General features: G+C 47.1%; 1 protein-coding gene across 1 annotated transcript in view; it reads left to right on the forward strand.

Annotated features, from left to right (window-relative positions):
- Nucleotides 1-13,267, forward strand: part of rtn4r (reticulon 4 receptor) — a 31,004-nt gene extending 17,737 nt beyond the window's left edge. The window contains exon 2 of the mRNA XM_029162435.3: nucleotides 11,210-13,267. Within this exon, the coding sequence (XP_029018268.1) occupies nucleotides 11,210-12,597 (1,388 nt within the window). The 3' untranslated portion in view covers nucleotides 12,598-13,267. The remainder of the gene's footprint in view (nucleotides 1-11,209) is intronic.
- Nucleotides 13,268-13,644: the final 377 nt, after the last annotated feature.

Here is a 13,644-nt window from a genome sequence, read left to right on the forward strand (position 1 = left end):
CGTGGCTCTGTGTGTTGTTTGTTGCTGGGGAAGGGGGAACAGATGGTCGGCCACGTCTCCCCCTGCAGAGGGCGAGTGCTACAACGTGCAGCATCACACGGGACGGCTTGTACTGCAGAGACCGGCACCACAGCGGATCTCCTCCACTCGCTGCGTCAAATAGGCACAAATAAAACCAGCGAATTATGTCTGTGCACAGTTCTTATGTAATTGCTGTCTTTCCCTGCACATGAAAATTCCCTCTTGTTCCTCAACGCTTTGTCTTTGAAAACATTAACTCGAGCGGCTCCTAATTCTTTGCTAAGAGTTTTGAGGATCCTAAGGAGGAGTGTCCTGATGCATTATGAAAAGCTTCATCGAGGGAGGTCTTCCTGCTCTGTGGTGATGTGTGACTACGTGCAGCGAACTAGCAGCTCATGCTTGAAGCCAGGACACCTTCCTGGACGACTTGGCCCACGGCAAAGAACCCTCACGAGGCCCGTGTTTTCCTGGGTTCACCCACAGCGCGATGGTGGTCGGTGGATCGGTGCCCGTGAACGTCGCCACCATCTTTACGCGGCGCTAAATCTTAGCAAGAAAACGTGCGTTTTCCAACCGCTAGTGTGCCAGTGAGTCGTCTTTGGGCAAAAGCCATGAACTCAGGAGTCAAGATTAAAACTTGGCTCTTGCTAATCATAACAAAAGCTGCTGGATTAGTCGGTGGAGATAGAGTCAAGGTCCTTGCCCACGCAGCTAATTGAGCTCTTATCTTGGTCCAGCTGTTAAAGCCATTAATCATAACTTATGTGTCGTGTCAATGGGGAAGTGAGAAAAGCAAATAAACTCCTGATGAGTTCTGAAGGTGAATAATACGGACTTATACATCACAGTGGGCAGATTCTGATGACTACGCTTTCAAGGTTCTGTTAGTTACATGTATAAGTTGCAAATGCAAACAGGCCGCGGTTGCTTCTTCTCATCGACCGTCTCGGTCCGTCTCGTCTTGTTTCTGCTGCTTAGACTCCCGATAATCTGGAGCGGAGTGATCTGTAGCTCCGAGCAGACACGAAGCCGCTGTTTTCTTGTTTACTCTACATCACTGGAGGCGGTTTACCATAGACGACGCCAGCACACGCAAAAGAGCTAACATAATCTATTGTTAAGCACTGCAGCTGTTGATGCCCTGTAGAAATGCACTGGAAGAGTGTGAGGCCACGACGCAGCTCCCTGCTTCTGTATTAACAGCCTCAAAGCTCTTTTTCTTCTTGGAAATCATGTTTATACCTGCATGTCGTTATCTTCTGACCTTTTGATTGAGCTGATTTTCCCCAGGAGCCAGTAGAGAGGAAAATTACCATCGTTCCAAACAACACATAACTTTAATTGCCAGCCCATGATAAGGTCTATGAGGAAGCTCTAAAATGTGAGTGCTCTCATCAGCGCGTGCCACTAAATTAGCATGACAGTGGCAGCGGAGAAAGGCGCAGAGCGGTGGCGAGCTCAGCAGAATGAGTGAAATCCCTGCTGTCAGGTGAAGGCTGCTCAGGTGATGCGGCACAAGGCTCGTGCCTCTCCAAGAAGAATGCAGATGGCGAGAGGAGCCTTGAGAGGGTTTCAAATTAGAAATAGAGGGATTTCATCAGGCGCTGCTGTTTTTTTTTTCGTTTTTTTACAATGCAAAACTCGCTGTACGCAGGAAAAGACGAGTATAGATCCTGTCTCATGTATTAATGCAAACAATCAAAGCAAACAGTCCAAAGCTTTGACAAATTGGAAGCTGATAATTAGAGCAGAACAAAGAGCAGCAAGGTCCTTGCTTCAAATGTCATATTTACTTCAGGATCAATACTTTTCAGTCTAGTAATGTTTCATTTCACACTAGAGGAAGCAGCAGGACACATTAGCTACTGTGGTACAGTACTTTAACATCCTGATGTTTTCTAACTAAGACAGATGACATTTGTTTTATCGCAGATTTGCAGCCTCAGAGCATCACTGAACCACCACCGTGTCCCCCTGAACCGGGTCCACAGCTTTGGCTCCAGACGTGATACATGGAACACAATGTTTGATGTCTTCATTGCAAAGTTTACAAACCTGTAAGGAAGGTTCAAGAGCCTCATTAAAGCACTGTAACACATCTGTATTATTTAGACATATGAGATCCATTAGCACGAGCACTAGAAATGGCATTCATATTGCAAGCCACCAAGAGCGCAAAGATGAAGGTCCGCGGGGAACGAACAGCTCCAGGATGTAGTTTAAAAATACCAGATTGTTTTTCTCCAGGGCAGAAATGACTCATTACCCAGGCAGCAAAGCGGGAGCTTCTGCCAGTCGGGTCGTTCCGCAGTACAGTGACACGCAAATTGTGCTAGCACATCACTTACAGTGAGAGTGGTTGGAGACTCAACACAAACGTGTTGTTGTAATCTCAGGAAGGAGTGTGGAGATTCCAGCTTCGGGTACAGTAGGTAGAGGGAGGTCTGCTGACCGGACAGGTTTTTCCCCCTTCTCATCCTGTGGCTCGCTCGCCCCAAAGCGAGGAAGGCTGGCGGTGCTGGGAGCCGCGAGACCAGCCCATCGCTCACACCGCACTGACTCTTCACTGTTCGAGCTTCACCCCAGGCTTATCTGATGCCCGTTTGTGGTGAGGTGTTGTGAAAGCGGTGGCACACGTCACCGCTTCCCCTCCCACCTGTCAGGGTTGGGTCCAAGGTGAGGAGAGAAGGGGCCGGAGGGCGCGGGGCAGGCGCCCTGCCGCGTATGTTTCTCAGCTTTAAGATAAAGCGCAGGAATGATGACTTCGCAGCGTGAGCTGAGCTGTGGGCCACAACCCGACCTTTCCGGAAAAGAAGGTGGCCTCTGATGCAAAGAACCAGCCTTATCAGACCAACAGGTAGGAGGAGGATGAAACAGCAGACGTGCTGCTGCAAAGACATCCAGCCGAATGGGAGCTTGACTGGGCGGGGACGCTGCTAATGTCTCCATGTCCGCGTGCCTCCCGCTTCTCTGTTTTTCCTCTATTTTTCTTATTTGAGCTGCTCTGCAGAAAAATCCATCTTCCTGCAGTTGGCCACTTTGTCTGCACAGGGCACAGCAGTACTAAGGCAGCTGGTAAATAATGCACAAGTCTTTTTCCTTCATTTATTCAAAGGAAGTAGTGCGCGCTATAAGATCCTTCCTGAAATGGGCCTATTAACCCAACTAGGCCACAGCTGTTACGACAGACTCACAATGTCCACTAAAACAGTCCAGTCACACTCTCCCAGCCTCTTCTAAATAATCAAACTGCTCCTAAAGTATGTATTTTGCTGCGGTGCTGTACAGATCAGATCATTTGTAAGGTGGATGAGCTTTTTGCGGATTCTCTTTGCTTTGTACATTGTAGTTTGTGTGTGACTGACTTTCAGCGTTTTCCTCTCACCTCACCATCACAGATTTACTGCACCTCCCCCACATTTTATTCTCAATATGTCCAGTTTTCATGGCTGTGCCTCTGACATCAGTGCTATTCTCCTGCTTTCAGTCAGGATGCTGCAGGATGGTTACTGTACAGTGGTGCTTGAATGTCTCCGTTTGTTCGTGCCTCAGTAAAAACTGTGTGTGAGTCAAAAGAAGCTGACCAAGTTGGGATTCAAAGCTGCCAGCTTTTAGGTTCAGGTGGAAGGTCTAGGACGGAGAATGAATCAGATGCGTGCGGAGGCAGAGGAAGAAGAGGGATCCTATACCTCGCTGAAGTCAAAGATCCGCCCACGTGCGCTCACAGAGTACGGCTGCCTCCACAAATGTTTACCACATTTGCAATAGTTGTCATTGCGCAACAAATGCCAATGTTTCCCTTTGACAAGGCTATTTTAGAAGGAGAAGACGTGTGTAGAAGACGTCCAGTGCGATGCGAACAAATCGCTCTTGTTCCAGGACACAACCGCAGACGTAGGCCGCGTCTCATTGGCCCTCGTGCATTAGCTTGGAACCCACTCGCAAGATGAAAGGAAAGGAGCGCTGTGTCTTTTTCAGGTCAACGTGCCTCCGGGGCTGCCTACACATCCAAAATAGATGGATCTACAGGAAAGCTGGCCAGAATTAGTCAACGCCTGCACAATGATCTAAGTAATTTATTTATTTTATTCTTTTCATTTTCTGCTAGTCTCAGGACAACGTTGGTCCCCTGGCGATTCCTTACAGATGCTTGTGGGTACAGTGTGTCTGCTCTCACCGTGCGTTTAAAGAGGCAGGGACTAAAGGAATTAAACAGCCTTTGTTTGAGGTAATGGATGACGAATGGCTCTTTTACCAGACGGCACCTCAGAGCATCGTGTGAGACGCAGTAATTGAATGTGATGTAAATAAAAGTTGAATAGAAATGATGACAGTCTGACGTGATGGGCTAAAATTGGCCGCCGAGTGAACGGGTTCACATGGACCCAGCTGATCCTCCACCTCCAGATCTGCACAGCCTCACGAGTATAAGCTGAAAGCCACTGGCGTCACTGCTCCTGTTGCTGTTCTGGCTGCTGGAAACAAAAAGTCATGTTTTGTTGGGCAAAAGCTCATTTCCCGTGTGTGCATGTCACAGGGATGTCGGGGAGGTGATATCTGATACTCGTAGCTCCCAACGCTTGCGTGTTGACCCCATTTTAAAGCGCGTACGTCTCTGTGTCTGTTGCTGTGGCCTGAACGCAGATCAGCGTGATATTTGTGGTTCTCTCTGGTTAAAACAGGCTTTTTTGCTTGGTCTCAGCCGGTCTGAGGCGATTGCAGATGACACATTCGCAGCCAGTCTGCACAGTCAGCTGGCAAATCCAGCTGAGCGCAATACTGCGAAACTGGAGAAGACGGAGGGAGGTTGGATGACACATAATGGCAGTAAAACGGATGTCAATAATGGTTTGTCTTGTGACACGGCTCATTTTCACCAGCACATTTGCTGCATCTTGACTCGAATAAGAAGCCTGCGACCTCAAAAGGCCTCAGAGTTGTAGAGATTTGTCTGTGCATAACCCAGGAATGACTAATGTGCATTCTTGCAATTGTTCCTATTAAAGCACAAGGGCCTTGCAAAGTTAAATGGAGTGTGTATGTCAAGAACAAAGGAGCGAAGGTGCCAGCAATTTAGAAATGCTTCTTTGGTTTCCCCTACAGCGACTCCTTCAGCACCGCAATTCTCCCAACCAGCTAAATGGATCACTGACAGAACGGCTTTGGTTTTGTCTGGCCTGGGCTAAGATTAAGTGCTTGTTTGATGTGTTTTTCCCCAATTGTAACTAACACAAACACAGCACTTCATCTGGAGCTAGTTTCTGTTCGACAAGAACAACAAGTGCCAGTGTGAGCGCCGCTGCCAAACACCGGAATTCTGCAGTAATGAAGCTGTCAGAAAGATGTAAAGTTTGCACCGGTTGTACTGGGAGTGGAGCATTCCTGGAGGGGGCGACCGTGCCTTTGGCGACGACAGGATGCATGGACATCAAAGCAGCACCATTACAGCGTGTTCTCTGCTCAGACGTGTCTGTTTGGGTCGCGGCGGCCGGACGAGCGGCCTGCGGGCGCCGTCGTCGCGCTCCCTCTCCAGCTGACACTTCACACGAGGACGTGTTAGCATTATCCGCGGCCATCATCCAGTTTTTACTCGGGCCATTATCCTTTTTAGATAATACAGCGGTGGTTCATTAGGCCTCATTTGCTTTTATGCCAACGCAGTGCATTAACTGTGAGGGTTTCACAATTCTCGCCAATTTCAGACTGTTGACATGAAAACCCCAGAGCTGCGTGAGAGACCGTGACTCAGTTCGACAGTGGTGATTCACCTGAAATGTAAGAAGCCTGTTCACAATGAGGGCTGTGTGGCTGTGGGTCAGTCGCCCACCGCTCATGGAGGCGCGTCCTGCAGCGAGACGCTGGAGCCGCGGGTCCGGTTCTGCACTCTGTGCTCTGAGCGCCAATAAGTGCAGCACGTTCATATTACTTTCTAAATGCAGCCATTTATGAATTCTTCTACTGGGACAAAGAGCGAAGCAGCTGAAGACTCAGTGATGGTCACATGCTGCGAAACAGCCTAGAAATAGAGGGGACGTAGAGTACAGTTCAATAACAGCAGTGAGGCTTCACTAGAAGCTGTGGAGGTTCAAGGCAGTGATGGCTTCGTATTGTTGTGTGTTTCGTTCACTAAAGTGCTCGAGGACGAAGACACTTGTTTCAAGCTAAAAAAAGAGAATTGCTGGTGAACTGGGAGCACCTGTGCTGCTACAGTAGGAGCTCAGCAGCACCCAGGCACACGGGCCTGTGTTGTTGCTCATTTATTCTCTCAGCAGCCGTGTGTAGATAAGATAAGAGCTCATACAGGCTGTTAGCGGGAACGCGTGGCTGTGCTCCTGGCAGCCGGCACCGCTCAGAACCAGAAGTAGGCCGGTCCGAATGTTTGCTGCTCTGTGGCTGGAGGAGCATCTGGACGCTGGCGCTCGGTGGACGCCTGCATTAATGCCTGCATCATTCTCCGCCTCCATCGCTGGACGTGAATCACGCGTGTTGCACGGCTTCGTACGTGTCCTGTGACACGAGGAGGCGCGAGCGGAGCTGGACCGGAGCTGCTCAGCGCGACCTCCTGCAGACTTTTACAGTGAGCTGGAGCTCCACTACAGCTGTGAGGAACCGCCTGTAGTGACTCCACCACCACAGAGGTTATCTAAGCTCATTTATTTCTGCCTGAGTCGTGTGTAAATAAAAAGCCATTTCCGTTTATTAAATAAATCTGCTGGGAGTCTTGCAAATACATTCACTAGTATAAGAAATGTCTGCCAATTCTAGATTTTTGCATAACGGTTATAATAACTCCTACATACAGTAAAAATAGCAAAATTACGCTTCTGTCGTTGTGGAGGACCTTCACCAAGCAGACCTTTAGTAGTTCCCAGCAGGTGAACCTGATGTTGACTCTGTGCACTAAACCACAGCATCTGTCAACACCAGTTCAAATGATAGCCTGTAAAGGTTGAGGGAAAGACGACGCGTGGCAGATCTGAGCCGCCGGCCGCTCCCTGCGTCGCTCAGGGCTCCATGTGTGATGCTCCACACCTTCCACTCTCTGTTGCAGTTGTCGGGCGGTGGAGTGGGGATTCGATCCGACAACCCTCTGATTGCGCGCTCATTCTCTCACTGTCAGGATGACGCCGGCCCGCGGCCTATTGTTACCGCTGTCACCTCTCAGTAGCGCGACACGACAACCTCTGCAGTAACGCTGCATCACAACGCTTCGCTTTTCCTCCGGACACACGTACGAGCGCTGTCGGCTCCACGCTCCTTGGTTGTACTGTACGTCGGCGCCGCTTCGACTGCGTTTCCTCCTGCTCTGTTATTCATGAGCCATCTGCTTGGCCAAGCGCTGTGTCAGATGTGTGTCAAACAGGACCTCATCTGTCTTCTAATTGTGTCCTCGTCTGCATGAAGCTGCCAGGGACTCCGTCTCCAGTCGCTGGCCCTGCGCGTCCTAAATAACCTGTTTGATCTGATGTGAGCATCTTTATTTAAGATCATCACATCTGGCACATTAATCTTGTAAAGACAGGAGCAAATCTATCTTTGTGAAGAAGAATTGGGTTCAGAACAAATCCAATTCAGAAATTTTAATAATAAACATTCACATATTAGGTATATGTTCCACTTTTAATGAAAAAAAAAATTACAAGTATAAAATATATTACTTGACCTAAAAGTAAGAATAACTACACTGAAAACTAAGTAATTGAAAAAGTCCATCTTTGAACGCTGTACTTTCTGATCACAACCTTTTCCATATGAATGTGCCCCACCAACCAATCTCTCTGCAATTCACTGATGCTCTTGAAAGTGAAGACCATTTCTTTGCTATAATATAACTTTTTTTTACCAGCTTATGAGGGAAAAGAGGTTCAAAGCAAATTTAAATGGAATATTCTCCAGCTCTGCCATGACAGAGTAACTCTAGGCTACTTAGTAATTCACTGCTTTGCAGAAATAGTATTTTATCAAAAACTCTACAAGTGAAAGTAGAAATATTAATTTTACAATGTGCTCAAAGAAGTCAAAGTACACAAAAGGGATCAATTTCCAGTAGCAACAATATTCTTTAATTAGGGACACATCCCTTAAGCCCCGTTGGAGCCAGAAGTTCAGTGAAGTCCGACAAAAGAAGGTTTTCAGGTTCCAGGTTTTCAACTTCGTTGCGCTACATGGGGGTTTAGAACTTTGTACAGGTCTTCTGTGTGTCATGAAAAGTATTCTCCTCTCATGCAGTATTTGTTCGTACTTTTCTGTACCACCATTTCTACTACAACATCAAAGTTCAAATGAAATACATTACGTGCAGCTGGACTTTAAGCACTTGATGGAAACTTTTCTAGCATGTAGATCGATATTTGTTGGTAACAGAACTGGGCAATAAGCAGCAGACGGGAGCAGAGAGCTCAACCGTTTTCAGAAGCTGGAAATGAAGAAAACATATTAACAAATTCCACGGAGGCAAAAACAGAACATTAATTATAAAAATGTCAGAGCCTCATCTAACAATGGCAAACAGAGCGAAAACTGGAATTCTCACTGCTGATAATAATGAAGCCAGACGTCAAAGTCAAACATAGTAAATAGCACACAGCATATTAGTTCTGTGGAACGACAGAGCACATGAAAACATTTTGTTTAGTGATTCTATAACATTTTGTGACTTACTACCCACAGACTTTTAATCTGCGTTGTTTCCTATAGCTTTCCTCTAAGTTACTCATTTCAACATGACATAAAACACTTCACATATGCATGGACGTTTTCACACAAGACACATGACCTCAGAGAGAGGGATCATGTCTATATTAAATGCAAACCCTCCTTTGAGCAGCAGAACAATGTATGATTTGAGAAGGAGGCCAGGAGGTCCCTGCGGAGCAGCGCCGTGATTCATCTCTGACAGAGACATCACTTCCATTCAGGGCCAAGGGGATAAGACTGTCATGTTAGCCGTCCCTGCCCCATCCTCAGCCCTTCAAAGTGGAGCCACCGTGATGAATCCGAGCCCCGTCCTGATGTGCCCTCTGCCTCCACGGCGGTTTTCAGAGCGTGACGAAGGGCGTGCATGCGTGTTGCATTTCCATTTTTAACACAAACGCGGCGCTGAGCGTTTGCTTAGACCCTCAAACGTGAGAGAGGACTCTGGTAGAAGAAGCGACCCAAGCTGTCTGCACCCACTCACACCACCACACCCCACTCACTCTAGCTACGAGCACCAGTGAACTTGGAAGTTGGATGTTGTGTTTGGTTTGTGTTTGTCCACAGCACTGGTTGCTTTCAGACCTATGTTTGTTTCCCTTTTCCAATACTCCATTTAATTCCTGATTGATCATCCCTAAAGCAGAATAAGATTTTACTGTCACCTTCAGATATAGTAGTCGGAGGCGATATCTGTTTCGGAAGACGACCCGTGTCCCTGCTTGTTGATTTAACTACATTGCTTTTATCTGTAATCACTACGAAGGACTTTTGAAACACAGTTTAATTGGTCAAATCTCCAGACTGTCATCCGCAGACTCCTTAAATAGCGGCTTTGCTTGTTGTGAAGGGGAAGCAACGATGGCCTTTACTCGAAGCTGAAGTGGCCGCTGTGTCAGAGAGGAGGAAAGAGCTCATCTGCCCCTAAATCGAGGGATGATTGCCATTGAACAATGACAGGCCACTAGCGGGGCCAGGAACCAAACGGAGGTGCTCAGAGCATTATTTTGAAACCAGAGCTGACAGATAATAATGAGGAACTCTTTAATTTGTAATAATAAAGTATTTTTCAACAAGGCAACAACAACCGAGAGGAACAAGGTTATCTGAGGATTAGAGTTATTCAACACTTGACCTGCAGATGCACATTTGAAACACATTTTTTTGTTATCACCATTGCACAGATGTGAAGATGCTGTAAGTGAGGTCAAAAAATATTAATTCCATGCGAACAAAGACAATGCGTATTATTCAGTGCTGAGGAAACCGGTCTTTGACATGCAACGCGTGGGCAGAAATGGCCTGTTAATGAATAGACAGCAGAGAGGAGAAGAGGGAAGACGGTAGAGGAGATCCGCGGAGCGCCGCGCGATGAAGTATCGCTATTGTTAGGCAGGGCTGAGGGAAAAGTGCTGCGATGCAGAAAGAGTGGAAAGTCTTGACAGCTTTCCGGTGGCAGTCTGACGGCTGAGCAGGGAGATTGGAGGGAAAGTGCAGCAGAGGGCTTGTGTCAGGCCACACCAGAGCTCCGTTTAACAAGGTCCAGGGATGAGCTGCACCACAACACAGTGCAGGGGAATGAGGGGAGGGGGGCGCGGCCGGGGGGTCGGGGGATGAGTGGAGGTCATGCATTTTCCCAGAGCCTTACTACCTGTCATGCCTGTGAGCCTGGGATCCCTTACATGTGCATGGGAGCAGAGACTGGCAATCCTCAGTAAGGACAAGAACTGAGGCAGTTGGTGGATTTGAAGGACTAGCTGCCATTATATGCTGATGCTGCTGCAGACATGCCTGTGACACGATGACAGCTTCATCTGCACATGAAGGAATTCACCTGCGCTGTAGCTACAGTGCAGGAGCCCCTCCCCGATGCGTTAATCGTCACGAGGCTGGGCTGCAAGCTGATCGGAGGAGAAGGCAGAGGACATGTAGAAATAATTAATGTGAGCAAATACGGAATACACCGTATTTTAAACACAACGCATGCAAGCGTCCTAACCGGCCTCGCTCTGAGTGCTATCACACCCCTTGTGTATCTGGTTTTCATGCTGCAGATAGAAAAAAAAACAGCTTCAGTCGTGGCTCTGCAGTGGAAACTCTAGCAGGGTCTCTACAGCCTTTTCCCACTTTGGCCCCAGGCATCAATCTCTTAGCCTGGCATGAAAGCTTATCTCCCAGCGTCAGGCTAAATGTCAACCTCAGGAAGGCTGAAACACTATTAGTTATGTCCACGCTATTAGAAGGAGCTAATTCCACATAAAAGCCACCCACCGTAGCTTAAACGAGCCTGCGTCCACACGGCTCCTCTCAGCTACTCATAGATGTGAGAGACCGCACAGGTTTGGATTTACCTGGAATCAGATTTACTTCATTTATTACAGCTGTTCTATCCTGCTGCCTAACCCGAGTCCTCCTTCTTTGCCTGTGACAGATGTCTGACTTTTGATATTTATTGCTACTTACTGATCACCCGTCGTCTTCTTCTGTTTTGCAGGGGGCCGACTCCTGTTTCTGGTAATGTGGCTGAACCTTGTGCCTCAAACTGACAGCTGTCCTGCCAAGTGTGTGTGCTACAGCGAGCCCAGGCCGACTGTGGCCTGCCAACAGCAAGGACTCTTTTCCATTCCAACCGAGATCCCGGTGCGGAGCCAGCGGATATTCCTCCAGAGCAACAAGCTAACGGTGGTGAGGTCCACCAGCTTCAGTTCGTGCCACAATCTCACGGTTCTCTGGCTCTATTCTAATAACATCAGCTACATTGAGGCCGGAGCTTTTTACGGTTTGGAAAAACTGGAGGAGCTGGACATTGGAGACAACAGCAACCTCCGCACCATCAGCCCTACGGCGTTCCGGGGCTTAACCAAGTTGCACACGTTGCACCTGCACAGGTGTGGCCTGTCAGAGCTGCCTGTCGGGGTTTTCCGAGGAATGTTCTCCCTACAGTACCTTTACCTGCAGGACAATAACATTCTAACCCTGCATGATGACACTTTTCTGGACCTTGCCAACCTCAGCTATCTCTACCTACACAATAACAAGATCAAGTTAGTTACAGACAACATGTTTCGAGGGTTAATCAAGCTTGATCGGCTACTGCTGCACGAAAACCGGGTGATCTATGTCCAGCCCCGGGCCTTCACTGATCTTGGTAAGGTGACGTCCCTCTTCTTGTTCTTTAACAACCTTACGGTCTTGACAGGAGAGACAATGGACCCGCTGGTGTCCCTGCAGTATTTGCGTTTAAATGGGAACCAGTGGATCTGTGACTGCCGAGCGAGAACCTTGTGGGACTGGTTCAAACATTATAAGGGTGCCAGCTCTGAATTGGAGTGCAATGTTCCCGAGTTTCTTGCAGGAAAGGACCTGAAACGTCTGAAAAGCGAAGACTTAGACGGTTGCGTGGAAATGCCCCAAATCCAGACCAATCTGTTCAGCTCAAAAGGACAAAATGGGAAATTCCCTTCCACTGAAAATCCCTTGGGGGACACCATTCCTAGGTGTTGCCTTGGAGATAACGACAAGTCCTCCATCCTTTCTGGCAAGAGCCGTCAAATCACTAACAACCCACTAAAGGAAAAGGAGAACATGTCGAAGACTAAATATAAGGAGCCAGAACGAACGAAAAACGAAACCCAGAACAAACAGAACGATGGACCGCTGGGGACCTTGTCCAACACCCTGGACAAGTCGTTGGAAAACTTAAGTCCAGACTTTATAGACAATCAGCCAATGGAATCATCTACAGTGTCAAACAAAAAGAAAAAGAAGTGTTCTAAAAAGCCCAAGTCAGACACCCACTGCATCAAAGGCCGGGGTTCTGATCTGCAAGTGCTGCGCGTTCTCTTCATTCCCATCATCTGGATATCTCTAGCCATGTCATAGGACTCCTGCTCTCACCCTGAATACAGGACTCAAGATTGTTGATGCTCATGACAATGATACCGAAGATGCGGTGACATCTACAACGAACAGTGACTGAAGAGCGACGAGTCACGTTGTCCCCATGTGGGTGAGAACAAACCACAGAGAAGACGTTAGAGCACATTTAACAAAATGGATGCCTTTACAGAACAATACAGACCTAATGTAAATAATGAATTGGTGCCCAAAATTGTTTGTTCTCTATGTACTTAACTGTACTGTGTCTAAGCTACACTTCGGAGACTCCTCCCTTTTTCCCTCTCAAAAGCTTTTACAGCTTAGACTGACCACAGGAAGACTAAGAGAAAAAGAAAGACAAAAAAAAAACAAATACAGGGAATCAAAGACGAGCGCACACAAAGAATGTTGGGTCCGTTTATTGAAGATAAACAATCTCCCCCATAATTTATTCAAAGTGATGCATTTGTTGGGTAATGTTATGTTTTTTATGTTTCTAAAATGTTCTCCCCTCCTTTTAGTTCTATTTTCATGAAAGAAGGTATGTGGGTAGCATTTATGAAAAGAATGCTCACGATTTGTTTATGGAGATTGCAATGGTACCATAGATATGCATTTTATTTTACTTGTGTAAAAGTATGAATATATTATGAATAAAAGTTCTTATTTCGTATTTCTTGCAGATGTTTTTGTGATATTTTACAACAAATGTTTTCAGATTTGCTCCTTAAGGCTGAATTCTGATGGACACTGAAGTACTACAATCAAAAGGTTAATGAACTGGTATTAGTACTTGGGGTAAAATACTTCTTAGTTTAAGTCCAGTAAGGGACGTACAGCAAGAGTTTATTTAGAGACTGTCTTAGTAAAACTGTTTTAAATGAGCATCAAACTGCATTTAAATGTGGCTATGACAGCAGCTCCTATTATGTCCCACTAACAACACTGAGAGCCAAGAAATGTTCCCTCCACCAAGCAGATGGTGGGCCCACTGTGGCGTGTTCATTGTTTTTCAGGATTCTTGGGAGAGCAATGAGCGACTGCTGCGTC

This window comes from Betta splendens, chromosome 9 (assembly GCF_900634795.4).
Source record: "Betta splendens chromosome 9, fBetSpl5.4, whole genome shotgun sequence".
Lineage (NCBI taxonomy): Eukaryota > Metazoa > Chordata > Actinopteri > Anabantiformes > Osphronemidae > Betta > Betta splendens.